The sequence below is a fragment of the Semicossyphus pulcher genome, unplaced genomic scaffold, assembly GCF_022749685.1.
Source record: "Semicossyphus pulcher isolate SPU_LCO1_2020_fin unplaced genomic scaffold, fSemPul1.0.p SCAF_16, whole genome shotgun sequence".
NCBI classification, from domain to species: Eukaryota; Metazoa; Chordata; class Actinopteri; order Labriformes; family Labridae; genus Semicossyphus; species Semicossyphus pulcher.
In genome coordinates, this window is record NW_027211670.1 from 16,924,386 (window position 1) to 16,945,265 (window position 20,880).

At 39.3% G+C, this 20,880-nt stretch overlaps 1 protein-coding gene across 1 annotated transcript in view; it reads right to left on the reverse strand.

Annotated features, from left to right (window-relative positions):
- LOC138593865 (calcium-activated potassium channel subunit alpha-1a-like) overlaps positions 1 to 20,880 on the reverse strand; it is a 103,092-nt gene that overhangs the window by 25,057 nt on the left and 57,155 nt on the right. The window contains exons 6-19 of the mRNA XM_069664949.1: positions 19,256 to 19,331; positions 18,187 to 18,262; positions 17,463 to 17,633; positions 15,256 to 15,347; positions 10,609 to 10,719; positions 9,845 to 9,950; positions 9,443 to 9,525; positions 9,070 to 9,139; positions 8,775 to 8,930; positions 8,480 to 8,589; positions 6,843 to 6,911; positions 6,273 to 6,359; positions 4,549 to 4,625; positions 2,804 to 2,977 (exon numbers count right to left, since the gene is read on the reverse strand). Of these exons, the coding sequence (XP_069521050.1) occupies positions 2,804 to 2,977; positions 4,549 to 4,625; positions 6,273 to 6,359; positions 6,843 to 6,911; positions 8,480 to 8,589; positions 8,775 to 8,930; positions 9,070 to 9,139; positions 9,443 to 9,525; positions 9,845 to 9,950; positions 10,609 to 10,719; positions 15,256 to 15,347; positions 17,463 to 17,633; positions 18,187 to 18,262; positions 19,256 to 19,331 (1,458 nt within the window). The remainder of the gene's footprint in view (positions 1 to 2,803; positions 2,978 to 4,548; positions 4,626 to 6,272; positions 6,360 to 6,842; positions 6,912 to 8,479; positions 8,590 to 8,774; positions 8,931 to 9,069; positions 9,140 to 9,442; positions 9,526 to 9,844; positions 9,951 to 10,608; positions 10,720 to 15,255; positions 15,348 to 17,462; positions 17,634 to 18,186; positions 18,263 to 19,255; positions 19,332 to 20,880) is intronic.

The following is a 20,880-nucleotide window of genomic DNA, read 5'->3' on the forward strand; positions in this document are numbered from 1 at the left end:
GTCTAGTGTTTAACCTTGTAAACATCTCCACGTGTTGTTCTTTATGTGCTACAAGACATATCAGAGACAACATCAGCAGTCATCTCCACGGCTGGGCCTGTCTGCTTTTAAACTGCAGTGTACCTAGGACAGGCTGAACAACACGTTTTCAGATTGGCAGGTTTGAGACGTCACAAACCTAAGGAGCCAATCCCGTTAATGGACGGGGTGACGCTATGCGTATCATTATGTGCAACCTATGGCAACCACTTCAGCGATGCACGATTGCCATAGTAATTTATGCAAACTCACTACTGACTACTAACGTTAATGTTACTACTACTAATTACTACATTTGAAGCTCGCTAAGTTTCAACAAGTTGCCGCTAAACGATGGCAGAGACGTGTTTGGTTTTCGCGACAGAGGGGGTAGATGGAAATGTGCATAGTGGGCGGGGCCTTTGCAGATTCTGGAGTTTTTAATGAGGAAGAAGGAGGACGCCTTGAGTGGATTTTTACAAGGTAATTACAGGTATTTTGCAGACACAATTTATTATTTCAAGCAGAGCATTTTATCTGTCTTAAAACACGACTGGAGCTGCTCTTTAATGAATAATTTTAGATATAAAGGAAAAAAAGGAAAAAGTACATCTTTAAGTCCAAGTCCAATGACTTGTTTTGATTTGTTTTATTGATTCAAAACCCTGAAATTATCAATTTATTTTAATATGAGACAAAGAAAGAAACCATATCATTGAAACTGAGGAGCTGAAACTATTAAAAATAGTCCTATTTTTGCTCAAAAATTCTCAAAATATTTGCAGAATTTGTTGCCTGACTGGTCGAATAATTGGCTAGTCGTGTCAGCACTATTAGGTTACATATAACTGCTTTTATAGCTTTATTTCAATGCAATGCAGATCCGCACTGCACGTACATAAAACTAGTCCTTTAAATGCAGTTTAACTTGACGCCTAAAAATGCACCCTGTTTTTAACTCTGATGTCTTTGCACCTGAAAGTCAAATATTTGTACTATGTAGAGCTGCATTAGCGAGGAGGTATGCATGTAACATCTCTGATAATATGTGACAATACTTCACGTGTTCATGTGTCTTTAACATGTTTGTTTTTTCTTCTCATTCCCGAGAGCTGTTTCCTGCTCCTCTGCACTGCCTGACACAACCTGCTCGGCTGCATTGGAACTTTTCTGTGAGTCACTTTTTTTTCGGAGCGGTGAGTCCCAGACATGCTCATTAGTACCTTATTTCAACCCCTTGCTTATAATAAAGGTCATGCATTGAGCTTAAGGCAGGACAGTGACAGCAATGTTCAAACAGGGACCTTGCTGGTCCTGGCATCTGTCGCCTGCAATCGGAGGGCGCGAGCAGAGTCACAGGACTAACAGGCTAGCATCTGTCCCACAACGAGAGCGGAGGAGAGGGGTTGGAGAGCGGAGGGGAGGGGGGGGCACTCGGCTGCCTGGTGGTTAGGAACTGTCAGGCTGAGTTTCATGACAACCGGTAGCACTCCAAAAATGAAAATGCAAACATAATTTCCATGTCAGGCCGTATAAGGCCTCGCTCGGTGCGTCTCCCCGCACCGTGTCGACAGCAGCTCCGGAGCACTGCTCGAGCCCAGCTAGCCGGGCGATGCTCTCAGCACACACGCCTGGAAGACATATTGAAGGGGTGGAAATGCCCAGAGACGTTCGACTACACGCAGAATGGTCTTTGATCAAGAAACATTTACTAAAGCTGTATGACAGAGTACAATGTTTTCCAGCAAATTGTATCAAGGCTCTGCAAACTCCCGACACATTCTCCATGCCTCCTGCAATACATCAGTTTAACATGCCCTCTGGCTTTAAAGGGGAATCACACTTGAATTAAGGATTCATGCTCAGCTTTATTCAGATTCTCACTAAGATCCAAAACGTTTTTATTCCTCTTTTAGTCCAATTTAAATTACTTATATTCCACTATATTTTGCAGGATTAAATCAATAACATGGAAGTAGAATAAGAGGCTCTCTCAAACCAAGAGCGTCTCTGTTCACGGAACAGGACCCGGGTTTTTGAACTTGATCTATTTGGAGATTCCCCCCCCGTGGTTGTTCCTGATTTTGATATAAATCTAATATAACCAGTACATTCTTCTCTATTTGCACTTCTACCCTCAAAAAAACCCCTCAGGAGCTTTTAAAAACACATTTAATTAATCAAATTTCTCAAATTTCTATCTTACAGCCTATCCTGTTCACCCATTTCTGCAGGGTACGGCGGTGTAATATTTGGATGATGCTCTTCATTTGGGTTATTCTCGAAATGAACCCTCTCCAGTGACGTCTTTATTGCGCTTGCACACTTCTATCACAACAAATAATTTTAAGAAATGCATGCAAATGCTCCACCAGGATTCCCAACTGGGCGTGCAACAAGATGTGTTGCAGCGATGCACAGCTGTACATATCACGGCTTCTGCTTGTACATATGTTGGCGGGGTCACTGGAGGGGAAGCACGCTATTTTTCAGGGGAGATTTAGTGTTCACACTCACAAAACTTCACAAACTTTAGCTTTAGTGACCTTTAGATTTAATTTAAACTAGAGGTCAATTTGAATTCACATTCTCTGACCAAACACCAGCAAAACAGAGTTCCTGCATGCTTACAACACAGCTCCAAATGTAGCAACACAGACAAAAGCAACATCTACACCCATGACAGCTGCTGAAGCTAGACAGCACACAAGCTAAGGACACGCTGCATGGCTAACACGGCGCATGTAACAGACACTGAAGAGCACATGTCATGGCGACAACTTACAGGCACGTAACGTGGCAGAGCAATCATTAACAGAGACAGCAGAGAGTGGGATGTGGCGTCGAGGGGAGTCCACGTTACAACGCACACTGACTGGCATGCAAGAGCAGTCCCGCTCTGAGCGGCCGCAATCAAAACAACATGCCAGTTTCATTTTCTTGTAGGCGGCCGCCTTGGCTAGAGTCGCGGGGTCGAGACGAGAGGAGAGGAAGAGCAGGTTAATGCCGAGGGTCGCTCTGGAGGGAGAGTGGACAGAGGCAACACAGGGCACAGAGGAAGGCTGCTGCTGGGATGCACCAGGGTTAGCTTTGCCTGGACGGCGCGGGAAAGGTCAGATCAGGGTTTCTTCCACTTATTTGTGGTTAATTCAGTTTGGGTCAATTCTAGGACTAAAGGGGGAAAAATCATGAGGTCCTACGGTCGAATGGTTTGTGGTAAAACTGTGACAAGAGCAAGGGTAGGGGTAGGGGAGAGGGGAAAGGAGGGTCATGGGCTGTTTCAGCTGCAGAAAAAATTAATAAGTAAATAAGTACAGACCATGACCTCAACATGACCCTAAAAATGTCCACTATGTGATCAGACATGATCTGAGCATGTTCATTTTAGAACACCACGTCTCTAAATTCTACCTGCAGAGCAAGACGGCAGAAATGTCTCAAATAAAAGGTTAAAAGTAAAACTAATAATGTCTCAAAACAATGTTTTCTAGGCTTCAAAAGATCAATAAACTCATCTAGAAATAAAAAAATAAACTAAAAGTTCCAACATTATCACAAAAGCTGTGTTAATGTTCCTCATTTCTCAGCATGATGGCCTTCTACTTTTGCTTCTCATGCAGGGATGTTGTGTTTTTAAAGGACTGTGGGGACACCTGGTGGTGATCTGAGGTATTACTGACTCAAGAAGGCATGAATGAAATGTTGGCCTTTATCTCACTGGGTTTTTTACCGAACAGGTTACAATTGTTTATAAGTATATAGTAATAAGTTTGTGTCTCTTTTTGTTGAATTCTTTCCTCATTTTGAAATCAACGTGCACAAGAAGACGGGGGTGTTTTCGTTGGATCCAGGCAGCATCAACCAGTGTACATGCAACATTTACATTACATTCAAACAAGTTGCTTCAATCAGAGGTAGCAGGCTGTGTTTATCGGAGGGTAAATTAATCCATGTTACTCACAATATATCACTATAGAGTGATTTTTTTTTAAGGAAAGAAGGGTAAAGTTCCCAAGCAGCAGGAAGAGAATACATTAAATGTTAGGATTAGCTGTTAGCTGTGGTGGTTAAACACAAGAGAGAAACTGTGTTAAATACACGTGAGAGGACAACAGAGAGACAGGTGATGATTTTAAAGACACGATCCATCAGGTACCTGTGGTGTTAACAGTCTCTGTGAACGCCTGTTAACATCACAAAGTTATCAATGCACTGTGACGGCACAGACAGCAAAAAGTGAGCAGACTTGCACACGGACAGAACGCACATTTACACTGTGTTCACAGAGGAGGTAACAAGCTTGAGTTCTCACTTCTCTGTTATCTATATAAGCCTGGACTTATATGGGAAAGAGGAGATGCTGTGCTATCTGTGTTCCAATGCATAATTAATACAGGAAGTGAGTGGTTCGGACACAGCTCATTTAAATAAACCCACACGGCTAAATACACACTGCTAAGCTAATGCTAACTCGTTGCTATTTCAAAGTCATATAAAGTTAGACATCTTTTTTTATAAGCAGCGACTTACATTTTTTGCATCCACATTTCTTTATCCTTTTAGGATCAGTGATGTCATCGTGGCAGGCTTTACAGTAAAACAGCGCCCTGTGAAGGAAAAACAACAAGTCCTGTGTCAAACCAACTCATCTACATGGCTGAGCGGACACGTCCAACATGGTGATATAAAGTGTTTACAGAGATATGAGCATCTCTACGGCAACAAGGTTTTTACTTTGTGTGTCCTCCTGTACATATTTTGTACTATTTGTATTATACGTATTGCTTTTATATTTTTATTCCTATTTTTTTATCTTATTCTATTTAAGTCTTTTACTTAATTTTATTCTAGTTCTGTGTTAATTGTTCTGCACCAAAATCACCAAAACAAATTCCTTGTATGTGTAAACCTACTTGGCAGTAAACACCGATTCTGATTCTGATTCTCTCTCTGGGACAGAAACTTTTGACAGACAGAATCTGTTTGATTTAAAACATTTAATCCTAAATCTACTGAGGACTCTGACAGGTGACACACTGTTCTCTAACCCTGCCTAACACCACTTTAATCTAAGTATTTGAATCTTACTCTTGTTCAAGAAAGTAAAGAGAAAGAACTTACATCAATTTGCTTGTATTATATTTTGAGCAGATATTAGCTTACAGCTAACATCATTATCTAAAAATTTGCTAGGCAGTTATTCCTATGATTCCATGGTCCTGTGTTCACAGATAAGGGCTTTTATCAGTAGTTCAAAAAAGAATGATAGGAGAGAGACATTTAACACGCAGTTTGAGTCATAAAATGTTCGGCCACTGTAAAGACATCAATGTCTTCGATCAATAAGAATGTCTTGGTATAACAACAACAGGCTATAAGCTGTAGGTTGGTGAAAACATTGAACATTTGCTCCTTCAAAAAAAGAACATTAAACCCTTTGAAATATCTCCTTAATGTGTTATATTCAAAGGGTTTGAGCTTGGGGACAGAATCCATGGGAAAATAGCAGCTAGCAACAGGTTAAAGAGGGGGTATTATGCTGTTTCACATTTAAAGACATATATATAATGTTACAATGTTGGATGTCCAGACTAAACGTGGGTGAAGTTTCAAATCTGTAGGTCAAAGTATGTTGGAGTAATCCCCAAGGCTTCTCAGCTCAGTCTGCAGGCTGCTGTGAACGCCAGGTTTCGACAGTGACGTCACAAAGTGCAGCCTCAGCAGGCTTCCGAGAGCTGGCCAATCAGAAGAAAGCGGGCTTGTAGGGGCGGGGTTGCTTAAAGGGACAGAACTGACTGAGTCGTTTCAGGCAGAGGCTGTATGAGGGCCTGCACAGAGCACCAGTGTGAGAAAAATCTTAACTGTAAATGATGCTAAGCTACTCCACAGGTATCACAGAGTGAAATATGAAGCTTGAAATTAGCATAATACCCCCCTTTAAGCTAACTAGCATATTGTAAGCCTTGCCTTGTAACAGTCACACTATGATAGTTTAATCTCATATTTATCTTTCTGATATTTTAAGTATTTTCTAACTTGATTTTGAGAACATCCAAATATTTTTACGGACATGAAGACGGCAGAAATTACACAGCTCATATATGAACTGTTGTAACTCAATAGAATGTGTGGATAGAGATACTACTACTTCTAAAACACAACAGTTTATGCGACAGTGAGAAAAGCCACTATGCCTCTATCAGAATAGAGACCTCGCTTTTAAACACTGTTTAATCTCTCGTCTCATTAATTACCTTTTTACTTCTTTGGCATCGCTGGCAATGAAGAAGCCCAAAGTCCCCTCCTGCATCTTCACGTGGTTTCCAGGGTTTATCAGGGTGCTGCGAGGATTTAACACAGCGGAGAAGTCAGAGAGGAAAGTTGTATCACTGAATCTGCAAGGCCCTGCACTAATCACTGGCAGTGGCATCACACTGGCAGGATTAGTTTTGGCGAGTGATTTGGCAGGTTGGTCTCTGTTTATTAAATTAGGTGATAAAAGCAGATAGCAGTGACACTTCAAATGATATAAAACAAGCATCAGTACATTAAACAAACCACTAAAGCAGGCTTCGGCTGTGTTAAAAGACCAGGGCTGCCACCTTCCCCAATTAATTTGTCAGGATGTCATCTGTGATGTCTGTGAACAAGCCAATTTAGACGCCAATTTAGCGCATTTCGTATGCGGCCTTGTGTTTGCAGTCAAACACAGAAGCTGATTCAAAGTAGCTTCATCACTGACAGCAAACACACCTGCGTGTTTAAGTATCTGCACCCATGAATTTTAATGAGTCCAACAATCCGCTGTGAGCACATCCACTTACCTGCTCTCCCTTTGATCAGACTTGTACTCTATAGCTATCAGGAGTAGCTTTAGCTTCACGTAGCAGAGTCTGCAAAACAGAGTAACAACATCATTACAACCCTTTCATATTAACTCTGAGTGGCACATTTTAAAGGGGACATGTTTTAGCTTTTCAATCAATTTTCTGTTATTCTAATGTTTTTGAATCACGTTGGTAAAGTTTGTTTTGTTTTAAAAAATTGTATACATATTTTAATTTCTTATTTTTCGGAGCCTCTCCTTCCTCCTGAAACGAACAAGCCGTTTTGCCATTCAAAGGTTAGACCTAAGCCACGATTGGCTGACAGTATTTGGAGAGACCGTGTTTGCGACCCCACTTGGGGGAGTGGTCACACTGCACTGTCACTCCAAAGTTGTAGCAAACATGGCTGCTCTAGGATTGGTTATTTGGCCTTATATGTACGAGCCAGAATCAGACCCTGAGTGGGAGGATGACACTCCGGAGCAAGTGCCGCAACTCAGGAGTTCCCAGGAGGTATCGGAATGGTGAGTTGGCAGCCTGAGGTGAGTGACGGTTTATGGTCGATTTCAGCTAAAGCAAGGTTATACGTAGAAACCTGCAGCTGTTCTGAACGGCCCATTTCAGAGGCCATCATTTTTATAACTCAAACATCAAAAGATATGGCCCCTTTAATACTTTGAGTTCTGAGTTATGTTTTTTGAGACTTAAGTAACCTTCTTTCCTGGCCTTTAAAATGAAACAAAGCCACTGATTGGCAATGGTTAATATTTATGAATTATTAAGTTATTATGATAACCATGTGATTTTTGGAAGCCGTTTTCTTCATGATAACTGTGAAAAATGTTCCCTTTTCTCCAGATTATAAACCCTAGAAAACAACCTATTTCAAATCAAATCAAATTTTATTTGTATAGCGCCAAATCATAACTAAAGTTCTCTCAAGAAAAAAAGAGCAGGTCTAGACCGTCCTCTTTTTTTAATGTTATTTAGAGTGAGACCCGACATGAATCCACCATGAATCGCACAATAAAAACTTTCTTTTAACAGGGAGAAACCTCGAGCAGAACCAGACTCATGTTGAACAGAAATCTATCCCTATTTATTGGGAAGTACCGAGAAAACAAACTTATAAAGCTGAGATACATAAAATAATTTAGAATACAACCACAGGGGGGCGGTTTAGCTCAGCGGTTAAAGCGTGTGCCCCATGTGTAGAGGCACAGTCTTCGACGCAGTGGCCCTGAATCAACTCCGACCCTCGGCCCTTTGCTGCATGTCATCCCCACTCTCTCCTTCCCTCATAAGATTACAATTTATTGATCCACAGTGGGGAAATTAGGGATTCATTTCCGACTCTTATCTGCTGTCCTACTCAATAAAGGCAAAAGCCCTAAAAAATTTATCTTTAAAATAAAAAAAAGGCAACCATGGCTGCTTTGAGCTTCCGTATAGTATGAGTGTTATATCATCTTTAAACTTCTAGATTTTGACATTGTAGCTTCCTGTTACCTCTTGATCTTCATTTCAGAATGAAAAGTTACTAAAAAGACAAATGCTTGTTGCCACAAAGCGAATATTTCTTGCATCCATTAAAAACGAATGCAAAAGTAGCAGGCACATTCAAGTGCACTTACTCGCAAATGACAGGAAAGGAGAGGCCCACAAAGGCACTGGACAGGTACTCGGTGTACATCTCATTGGCCACTCCTTCCAGGTAATACTTCTGCCACGTGTCCTCCTCGATCTGAAGCACAGATTAATCACAGAATAGAGACAGCTTGATCAGAACGAACCCCAAATAATGCCTCCCCACCCACTCTCCAGATGCTCCACATGGGCCTCATCTGGGATAATCGTTATCTATCAGACCAAATTTGCTTTTGAGCTTAATCCAGTGAGCACAGCTGGATGAGTCTGAGCTGTGGCTACCTTGATGAAGGACCTCATGGAGAAGAGGTTGGCCAGCATGGTGGAGAGGCCCTGAGCCAGGCAGCTCTGGGCGATGAAGCCCAGTTTCAGCTCTGCAAGACAAATGGCGTCGTCTCCCTCCTTCCAGGTCCAGCTCGGGATGTTCAGAAGGTGGGCCTGAGGGGAGGAAAGATGCAAAGTAGCTTAACAGAAGTACAACCTGTCATTTAACCTTAATTATATCCACACAAACTAACGCAAACATTACTATTTAAAACCGTGTGGTTAATGATGCTGGTAAACAGATGATATCAACCTTATTGTGGTACTGCAACATCTGAGTGATTATTCTGATCTTCGGATGGTAGTTCTTGATTGATATTACCCTGATGCAAGACAAGAAGCACAAAACATAATCAGAGCAATGCAAAAAGATTTTCATTGTCAGTGTCTACTTTTTCAGGCATATTCATATAAATCCTAACCACTTGACAATCCCTGAAACCTTTAAAAATAGGGCAATTTTCTGTTCGGAATTTGACCCTGAAACTTCAAATTTGAGTTCTTCCACGTCTAAAATATGTACATTTCTAAAAAGCTGTTGCACAATTTAATAATAACTTGTTGCAGGGTGAAAACAAAAACAAGATACCATAAAGAAAAATCTTTAAGAAGCATCTTTGGTTTACCTCATGATGTTGGATGCATCCTCAGCATCGGGGTCAGCACAGTATTTGTTGGCTAAGATTAAACAGGCATCAGCTGATTCAATCTGCAGACAAAATTACACACAGTCAGTTAACTGAGTTAAAGTACTGATTTTTTATTTTAAGTAAGGATAATTTTTTGGCCATTTAAGCCTTTATTTATAGGACAGCTCAGGAGATACAGGAAGGAACTATTGGGAGGAAACAGTGGGGGCCGCCGAGGTCGGGAGACGAACCTGCAGCCGCTGCGTCGAGGACTGTAGCCTCTATATATGGGCTGCCCACTCTACCAACCAAACTAAAGCAGCTCCCCACCTTAACTATTGCTTTCATAGACACCAAAACAGCTTTGTTTTCTTCTAAGCCACATTATCTGTTACTTACCTTCACTCTGGCCAGGTCGTGAGGGTTTAGGACAGACCCTTGGTAAAACTCAACCTGGGTGAAGTGACGCTTAAACAAGGCTTCCAGCTCAAGATTAGGGGAAATACTGACAGAGAAAAAGACAAAAACTTAATCCAGATTTCCTGAGAAAATTATGTTTTTGAGAATTAACATTTGCTTTTTTTAAAGAGGGGGTATTATACTGTTTCACATTTAAAAACATATATATATATATAAAGTTACAATGTTGGATGTCCAGACTAAACGTGGGTGAAGTTTCAAATCTGTAGGTTAAAGTATGTTGTAGTGTCCCCTGCTAAAAAAGACTGCAGGCTGCTGTGAATGCCAGGTTTCAGACAGACCTCTCCAGACGCTTCCATTTGTGATGTCACAAAGTGGAGGAACTCTATATTTGGGCATCTGCCCGAGACACAGCAGAACTTCCTGCCCCTGGCGCAGTTCAAGGACACGCCCACCCAGCAGCTCAGTCTGCCTCGGACTTTTTTTCACTCCACCACTCTGCTCAACGGCTCTGATCGTTAAGTTGGCCAATCAGGAGAGGGCGGGGTTTCTTAAAGGGACAGAGCTAACTCAGTCGTTTCGGGCAGAGGCTGTATGAGGGCCTGCACAGAGCAGCAGTGTGAGAAAAAAGTCTTTTTAACTGTAAATTATGCTAAGCTACTCCACAGGTATCACAGAGTGAAATATGAAGCTTTGAATTAGCATAATACCCCCCCTTTAATGACAAAATGTTTTATACTTACTTATGGAGAAAAACAATTTCTACATTGACATCATCCCTGTCCTTGTGTAGGAAGTCTTTTAGAAAGTTGGACACACTCTCAAGAGTTATATGACCACAGACGACGATGTGCCTGGAAAACGAGGTGCAGAATAATAATGAAACTAAAACGTAGTCAGAGCTAAAGAAAACACACACACACACACACACACCCAGAAACACACACACACTTCTTCTTTGTCCTGGAATCAAAAGGTAAATCTGGGATGAGAGAGATGTAATGGGAATGAAAATTAATCAGTGTTGTTGTATTTAGGGGACTGATTCTAAATCTGTAGGCGAATAATAATAAAATCTATGTAGTAGGAGGGATGTTTTATGTTCCTGCCGTGATGAGGGAGGACTGAATGAGTAGGTCAGAGCGCTGTGGATTTCAGTATCAGATTATAGAGGATCAGAGTTTACTTAGATGGAGATTATGAAATCAGCACACTGTGTATCTCCATTACCACATATAGCACATCCGTTACATACGGAAACCAGTTTAGATTCATTCCTATGTGTCTATTATATTTGTATTTCTATTTTTTATAAAATGATTGAAGGTTTATACTCTGTCAAGCATTTTTCCTGTGAATTCTGCTGCTCAAGAAGAAGCACAGCTGGAAAACTCAACGTGCAACCCATTGACACGACATTATTACTTGGTTCGTGTAAATGGACACGAATTTAAAACTAATGTATTTCAATTACAAGTAAGTTTCGTGCCCGCAGCACAAAAGCTTTTTCGTGTCACTCAGCTCGACCCTCTTAACAATGTGGTGGCACGAATTATGTGCTGGCAGCCTTCTGGGTTTTCTACTGGAAAACTCTTTCACCCAGGAGACCAACGCTTGTGTCATTTGTCATACGTGACGTAACATACATCAGTTGATGATACAACTTTGGGTCTCACACTCAACATGAGCCACGTTTTTCGAACCACCGCCAAAGCCACAGTATAAAAGAATGCTCTCTATACCCCATCCCTAACATAACGGCTTTCTAAAAAAGACAAAATACTATGTTTTTCCAGTTGAAATACTTAACTTTAAAATTTTTGCTGACTGACTGAAATGTATTAAGTGTCCATGTACAACTTCTTGAGCTGCCATGAGACAAGGTTTTATTGTACTGCAGTGACTCATGACTTTTATTTTATCTTGAATGTGTTTGTAGATCGTTTAAGAGGAAGTAATGTCTATGACAGAAATGATGCTATGACAAAATGTAGAAATAAAGAAGACAGAGGTGAAAAAGAGAGATCTTAATACCAGTATTTCTATACAGCTGGGACAATAAATTTAATTTAATATGCATGAATATTTAAATTTAGGGAGCTTAAACTTAAATCAGAGGTTATAAACTGCATCTATAGATTTTCTAAATTTTTAAAAACTTTTGGTTGTTGGTGAAATGTATTGTGGCTACTATGATAGCTGACATGTACTGTAGCTACTCAACTAGCTGGAACATACTGAGGTACTATGCTAACTAAAATGTACTGAGGCTTCTATGTTAGCTGACATGTACTGTAGCTACTCAACTAGCTGGAACGTACTGTAGGTACTTTGCTAGCTAAAATGCACTGTAGCTACTATGCTAGCTAAAATTTACTATGGCTTCTATGCTAGCTAAAATGTATTGTAGCTACTATGCTAGCTGAAATGTACTGTAGCTTCTATGCTAGCCGTTAATATTGTAAAGCAACTGTGTCGACCACATGGCTTTTTTCTTCTGCTCCAAGTATGTGTGATTAAAAAAAATACGATTGTTGATACATTTTCACTATATCTATAATCAAAAAATTTACAATATAATGAAAACGAAACGGGACAAGAACACAAAACTGACCGACAAAAGACAAAAAGATTTGGTTTAAGAAAGTTTCCCAAGCAAATTCTAATTTCCTCAAAACTACGTGACAACACAAATACTAAGAGCATGCTACAGAAGCCATACTTTGTTTGGAGGCATCCAGCAGAATCTCGCTATCTTTAGAAACAGCTGCAGAGCTTTAGACATAAAAGTGTAGTTATATGTTCAAGAAATAGTGTGATATTTTAGGAAGTACTTTTCCAAAAGTTAGATGAGAAGATTGACACCTGCTCACGTCTGTGCATTAAGTATTAAGCCAGAGCCAGGAGGCGATTAGCCTAGCTTAGCTTGGGTAAACAGCTAGCCTAAAAAAATCATCAAACCTGAAGCAAACTGACATGTTGGTTTATTTTTTTTACCACTACCCAAAAAATGTAAAAGATGTATTTTTATGAGTTACAAGCTAAGCTAAGCTAAGCTAAGCTAATCGCCTCCTGGCTCTAGTTTCACATTTATCTTACAGACGTGAAATAAGTAACGATCTTATTGTCTAACTTTCAGCAAGAAAGTTAAAAGGCGCTTTCCCACAATGTCAAACTATTTTCTGTAAACTCAAGATTGGATTTATTCCTGAGGGTGTAGGTCAGACTGAAGATAAAGGCCAAGAATATTCAGCAGCAAAGCGTGAAAAAATAGACAAGCATAGCAAGGCAAGTTTTTCCAGAGCAGAAAAACAAAAACTCAAAAATCAGCATGAAGCAAGCGATGGCATACAGGATTGGATGAATGAGTTATAGACTTAGATTTTATTTTGTCATGGCTTTGTTACTATGTTGAAGGTTATGACTTTCAAATATAATGATTTTAAATAAATTATTTCATGCTAAATTAAACACTCTGGTATGATTTTAATTATTTCATTTGAAAGGAACTGAATTCAGAGGCCTTTAAGTTGAGCTTCATATTAGTTATTTTTTACATTTGATCTTATATTTTCTTATTTTTTTATGGTATTTAGGTAATTTTTGGTGTACAAATTTGAGTTTGGATGAACAGGGAGATGGGCAAAGAAAATAGAAAAGAAAATAGTGCGAATGACTAAAAAACACTTAATTCACAAGCAATACAAATGTACATTCACGAAAGCAGACTTATAACAAACACCACAGAAGATGTAAGATTTTCTCTCAATGTGTAATGGTAGAATAAAGATAAATATACTGTAATAATGTTTCTTTAAATGTAATTAGTTGTTTCTATTTATTCAATTCATAACAAAGTTTTAGTTAAAAGTTTAACCACTGTTGTAAATCACTTCTCAACAACAACAAATTAAGTACTTTACGTACTTTTACAAATTACAAGTTGGATTAATAAGCAGTAAAACTTTAGTCAGACTTTGGTCAGACTTTAAATTTGTATAGATTTCGTATGTTAAGAATGCTGTTAAATGAACCCTTTTTCTAGTTGTGTTACTGCACAATGTTGTAACATTTAATATTATCGGGTTACTTTACTGGCTGCTGTTCAGTAAAAGATACAAAAGTTAGCTTTAAGCTAGCTTAACAGTTGAGCCAATGGAGAAACAAGCTACCATAATTACGTGCTAAACTTACAGAGACACACTTTAAACTGGATGAGGAATCTGTTGTCTACATTTTTATTCTTTTTTCTAACACTAGCAAATGCTCACAGTTGGCTGAGTATAGCTTATGTTGGCTAGTTTTAGCTAACGTTATCAGACTTTAAATAGATGATGTTTAATTTGATTTAGTACATTTAGAATGCTGATAAACTAACCATTTTGTAGTTGTGTTACTGCACAATAGTGTAACTTTATTATCATGTTATTCTAACTTTCTTGGCTAGTTTTCAGTAAAGGTAACAGAACATTTGCTTTAAGCTAGCTTAACAGTTGAGTCAATGGAGAAACAAGCTAATGTAATCACATGCTAAACTTACAGAACAACATTTTAAACTGGATAAGGAATCTACTGCCTACATTTCTGTTATGTTTTTCTAACATTAGCTGATACTCAAAGTTTATATACGGGGGTAGATCAGTGAGAAAATCCTACATGTGTCATCCTTAAGCATGATGTGCATATGTATATGCTACACTGCAAAAACCTCTGCCTTATCAAGTAATTTTTGTCTATTTTACGCTTTGAATGTCTTTGAAAAGATCTGTCAGCCATATTGATTACTTCAAAAGGCTCCAATATAAATTTAGTTTTTTAAAAGAATCCAATAATCATTTACTAGAAATATAGTAATCATTGACAGACTTAAACTTTTGTTTTAGAGAAGAATTGTAGAACTCAATAACAGACAAAAATCACTTGTTAAGATAGAGATTTTTTGGCAGTGTAAAAGCATTCATTCATGACAAGCAGCAATGACATCTTGCACAAATATAGCAGCAACAATACAGCAAAAAAAAATTACACATTTATCATGGCCAAGTTCTTCAGTCACAGTGTGACTTTAGTGTTAATTGAGATCCTTACATCTCAAATTACAGTTTTTATTATGTAGCATAATTCAGGGTATATAGCCTCTTTACGAGAGGGCCACTTGAGTCACACAAAACCACACCATTAAAAGTTTGCTGTCTTTCATTTGTTTGACTTACTTTCTGCCTCTGGTCGAGTTATAACTCCCTCCATATTTCTTCCGATTAAGGATGAGTGCAGCAATTTCTGGCACGTAGCGAGCAAACATGGCCTACATGCATGAAAAAGAAAAAGAAAAGGGCATGCAGAGAAGGTTCTACTGCGGCGGAGGCAGTAGAGCCCCCTTGAATACTTACTTTCTCCCATTAACCGCACTATAGGAACCACCATATTTCTTGCGGTTTCCTATTAACTCTATGATTTCAGGGACGTAGCTTGCAAACATGGCCTAAGGAGAAGATAGGAGACAGAAGAAGAGACTAAAAAAAAGAAAGGCAAAGTAGAGCAGGTCCTCTATTTTTGCTTTAAAGGATTTAAAGTGCAGGAGCATTCCAAGTGTCAAGAAGTAGTATGAGAATGAAAAAGGAAATTGTAAGGCCAATATTTACGGATATTGGAAGAATAAAGGAGAAAAATGACAGCTGATGAGCGGTATGTCAATCTGTGAGAAAAATTAAAAGTTATAGAAATTAAGAAAAAGCCTTATGTGCCATGTTTTGTCCAACAAACACACATGTCAGGTTGATTCTGAAAGCAGCTAAACGGATGGCTGACATTAATTAGCTAATTATTAGTTATGCCCTAGTTTTGAGTGTTTATTCCATGGATGTGTATGGGGAAAAGTTTACCCTGTTTTAGTTAATTTAATGTACATATTTGCCATGATACACATCATGAAAATTAACTATAAGAACAAGTAAAGAGTCTGACACAACGTTAACATTAATATGAGTATTCAGCCCTTTATGTGAATTTTCTTCATATTTTTCTTTAAGAGTAGGAAACCATCTTACACCACGACGGCTGGAATTATCACATATACACTACTCAAAACAATTAAGGGCCTGTGTCCACTGATGGCGTTTTTTGCGCTGACAGCGCATATTTACTATAAAAAACCAATGCAGTTCAACACTTTCAGTGCGAAAATCTCTCGTCATCACCTGTTTTTTGTTGCTGCGCTCTTAGTTGAAAATTTTGGAACACCGCCGTGCTCGTCAATGTCACTTCTACCTCACAGACCACCGATCAACTTTGCCAACAAACGGCGAAGAAGAAGCTAATCCATTCGTTTTTTCGGGGTCTGCCGCCAGGACACGATTCCTTTCCATCGTTTTTATGTGTTCTTTGTAAAATAACCTTGAATAAAAGCAAATATTGAGCATACAGAGCAATTTAAAAGAGACTTAACAGTCACTACCGAGGGAAGCGGAAGTGCCGCCAGACAACTTTCGTAACCTAGCAACGGTAAGCTCCGTTAGTGGACACAGGCCCTAAAGGAGCAGATACAATTTTTAAAGTACCAAAATAGTATGGTCAAAATAACATGGTTGTATCTGTTCTATTTAAGATATGATACAGACCAGGGATACTGTGAGAAAATGTGTACTTTTAATCAGTTGTATCTATGTTTATTTTGTTTGTATTATGAAGTATTTTCAGCCCTTCATTTAAGCTCATGATTTCACAGTGGAATCAGACTAAACATCTTCTGCACACATTTCAACTGAATTCAGCCTGACATATTTGGTACCCTTATGAACTTTTCTAAACTTCTAGTATCTTTAAATATAATTCTGTGTTCGAACAGCGTTTCGCTCGGCACAACATGACTTTGTACTGACCGAAATGAAAAGTTTAATCCGATAATGTAAGCTTTCTTTGAGTCTGGAATGTCATTAATTACAAATGTATTAATTTTAAGCAGATTTTATACTCAAGTCTTTCATCATGTTATAATAGAAACTATGTTGTTTAATCCCAAATTGAATAATACTTTATAATCCATAACTGTGACCTCTAAATGATCTTCGGCTACTTTCTTTGTCGGGTAACTCAAAGCAAATCCCACGGACGATGGTGATGCTGATTTTTTCCAATAATCATGTTACTATTCCAGTTAGTTGAATTTTATTCTCTAATAAGGCTTCATAATTTTCTGCAGAGATAATGTTGCTGCATCCACCAAGCTAGGCTCTCATAAATCATCCCCGTGCCATTGTGTTTGTTGGAAAGAGGAAGGAGAGGCAGAAGGTGGGGCCACCTGAAACCGCAGTACTTTAACAATTCATTAACAACAGATGCAAAAATCTTCATATATTTCATATAGAAATTAATAAATAACAGAACAAGATGTAAGCATAATATAAATAAAAAAAATACTGTAAACAATTCATACAATACGTGACATGCAACATACTGTGGTGAAGTGGAGAGCCACAAAAACACCTCAGTGTAAAAACAGGTGCAGGGCGTCCTGAGCGGAGAGCGCCACCTGGCGGGGTGTGGTGATTGGTCGAATGGAGGATTTTAAGCAGGAGTAAGTAAAGAGAGGGATTTTTACCAAACCACCGAGGATGAAGAAGACCATGAACAGGCGGCCCAGGGTGGTTTTTGCGTAAACGTCTCCGTAGCCGACAGTGGACATAGTAACCATGAGTAAGTAAACACATTCCCAGTAGGAAAGGGCCTGGGAGTTTTGGAAGTTTTCCCAGGGATCTCCTGAGTTCTCCACCTGGAAGAGAGAGGGAGATGTTTTTTATGTGAATGAAATCACAAAGATGATATGATAATGTTGATATTTCAAGAGTATTTCAACTTAAAAGGGATAGTTCGGTTTGTTTGAGATACTTATAAATAGTAAGTGTACTATATACAGTGGATGCCGGTCAGCACGGCCACTGTTTTGAGAAACCTGCCGGAGTGCCGGCACGGAAGCTAGACCATATGCCGCTGCAGATAGGGTCAATTTCACACGTAATTTATCCACTTATAAGGACGTCTCACCTAAAAATCAATAGTGGTATCGATTGTAGGCTTTATTTGAATAATTCACCGCATTTCAGAAGAAAGCCTTTTTTATTTGGCACTATTTTGTGTGGACCACAACACATACGTGTTACTACGCCTGCAGCGTACGGTGTGGGATCAGCTGTTAGTGTCAGCGGTTTGTAGAAGAGACGACCAACTAAAGAAAATACAATATTATGGAAACGACAGAGTGCCGTTCACGGTGGGGACCAGAGGACATTGTTTTCCTTCATGCCGTGAAGCTGCCAATAACTCACCAAATGAATGAACCCTGCTGCAGTCAGCCATGTGCTTATGAAGATTGAACACAGGTTCACCAGCTTTATGGAGTTGCTGTTTAAAAAAAAGAGCCAAAAAACAAAACAAATTATGAAGCAATAATGTTATTTTATTAATATCAGGAAAAAGACGTCGTCCAAGATGTCAAAACAGGTAGTTAGATTTGCAAGCACTTAAATGCAACATACAGCACTGAACCATAATGTCGCGGAATGGAGCAAAATTTCAAAATAAAATCACACAATAATATGCTGCACAAATAATAAAGAATTTAAAGCTACTGCATTTATTTTAATTTATTATATTCATATTATATATTTCTTGTAATTAAGGTGTGTTTGAGTTAATATTTTGTTTTATATTTCTTATTTAAACGTGCACTTTTACAATATATTTCCTTTCAAATTCCCCCAAAAACATTTTATTCCCTCGCCAATAAAAAATAGGATTTATGCAAATGTAACCACATGCTTTTTGTAAGAAAAGGTTGTATATGGATGATTTCCCGTGCTAGGTTCTTTAAATAATACAGTACATGGACAATAAATCTTACAATGTGTTGAATTTAGTAATTGAGATAGCCCAATTCTATTCTTGTTTAGTTCTATTTAATCTACTTTTATTTACATGTTGCAAATAAAAATATAAATCAATCAATGTACAGCACGTCCCTGAACGACCTCTATCTCCACCTCCTCTGTGTGTCACGTCTTCACTTTCATCTGACTGACTGAGAGCGGAGATTACTCCGGAGCGTTTGGTTCTGATAGTGTTTAAGCTCTTCCTGTCGTGACATCTGCGCACAGAGCTTTAAATACAAGCAGCGAGGAGACAAACTGAAGCACTTAAGACCCCATCTAACAAGCACACTGCACAATACAGCACGGTACGACATCACGATGTTAATTTAAAGCACATCAAATATTTGCTGCAGCCCTTCAAAATAAAAGCAGTCATGCTCATAGCTTTGAAATCACTTGACATGCAGTTTCACACGTAAAACAGCTGCAGAAACACAAAGAGAGAGATAAATAAGAACACACTTACCTTGTCTTTAGTATATTCAAAAACTGTAAAATTTCTGAGAACTGTATCAACCTTAAGGCCCTTAAAAACCTCAAGCCTGCGAGAGAAAAAGATCATAAAGAAATTACTTTAACATGATTAATAACAAGACAAACATGATTAATAGCATCGACAGATGAAGAGCAGCGTACCTTTCATACTTTCATCCATGTTTAACAACTTTAACGGGTTCATTTTGATTTAAAAAAAACACGACTGATCAAGCAACACTCGATTTCTGTGTTAAAAAGAAACTTTTTGAATCACGCAGAGAAAAAAATAGGAAGAGCTCTCCATCAACTTCCTGCCTCATAAAGCACCGGCATCGACTCCATACATGTGTCGCTCCTGCTGGATAAAACTCTGAGCGTGGACGAGATGAAAACCTGGATTAGACCAAAGACAGGTGGACGCTGTCGAGGCAAACAGATGTGACGTCAAATCCTAACTTTGCTGTGTTTATGGGAGGAAGCAAACAGAGCCTGTGCTTGTCGGACGTCATGAGACAAACAAACCCTGCAGTGCATCATTTAAGGTTCATATGCACCAAATCACCACAAAGTTTCTGGCATTTTTCTGCAAAAAATCGGAGAAAATCTGCACAGAAATGACATTTTCCAGCACACACGCATCTTTTTTTATCTTTTGTGTGCATTGCCGTAATAAAGCCTGCAAAAAACAACGTTCCAACTGAGCTTAAAAGCCAAACAATGCATTAAACTGCAGCGTTGGAGCAAAATAACAAATTAAAAAGCCCCCCAGCAACAACAGAGCAATCAGGTAAAGTCCATCTCTGCAGAGCGCTGCTGGAGAACATTTGCATGAACGCCAAATGACACAAATCAAGCCTTAAAAAAAAACACAAATAAATAATCTTTTATAAAATGACGTGTACCGCGGTGTCCCTTGCCTTTTCAAAGCGAGCGTTTGCCAGATGTTCAGCATCGTATCACAGCAAATCCCGAACCTGAACCCGCTCCAGCTGACACACACACACACACACACACACAGAGTCCGAAAACTCCCGCACTCGCCAACTTTAGCGGAGATTCCCCACCTCTGGTTTCCCGCACGTTCTTACCCCAGTAGGAGATTACATGGAAGCATGCACCCAGGCTGTACCAGATGCTGTCCTGGTCCTCTTTCTCGCCCTGCCCGTGGCCCATCCTGACCCGGTAGCCCTTCTGGAAGAGCTCGCCGGTGGATTTCTTGCGCCTTCTTGTGTTATCAGTGGGCTTGGAGTGGGCGCCTCCGTCGGGCCCCTTGTACACTAACATCTTAGTGGGAATCATGGCTGGATGTTAGTTTTTAGAAGAACAAAGAAGTCCAAAAGTTTGGTTTACAACCACGTCGCTCTTCCTTGAAAGAATAATGTAGAAAAATCCTCCAAAACGAGAGACAACAGTTGCTCTGATGTTCGCTGCAGCCAACAGGTTGCTGCAAAAAGGACTCTCTCTTTTGAGGAAGTGTTTCTGATCAGATTTACCTCAGACCTTCGCTGTGTTCTCGCTGCGATGAGGCGTGTTCGCCCAGCTTAAAGCAAACCCTTTCCCCATCAGGATATTAGAGTGTAAGCTCCTTTAGGATTCATCCAGGGAAAGAGAAAA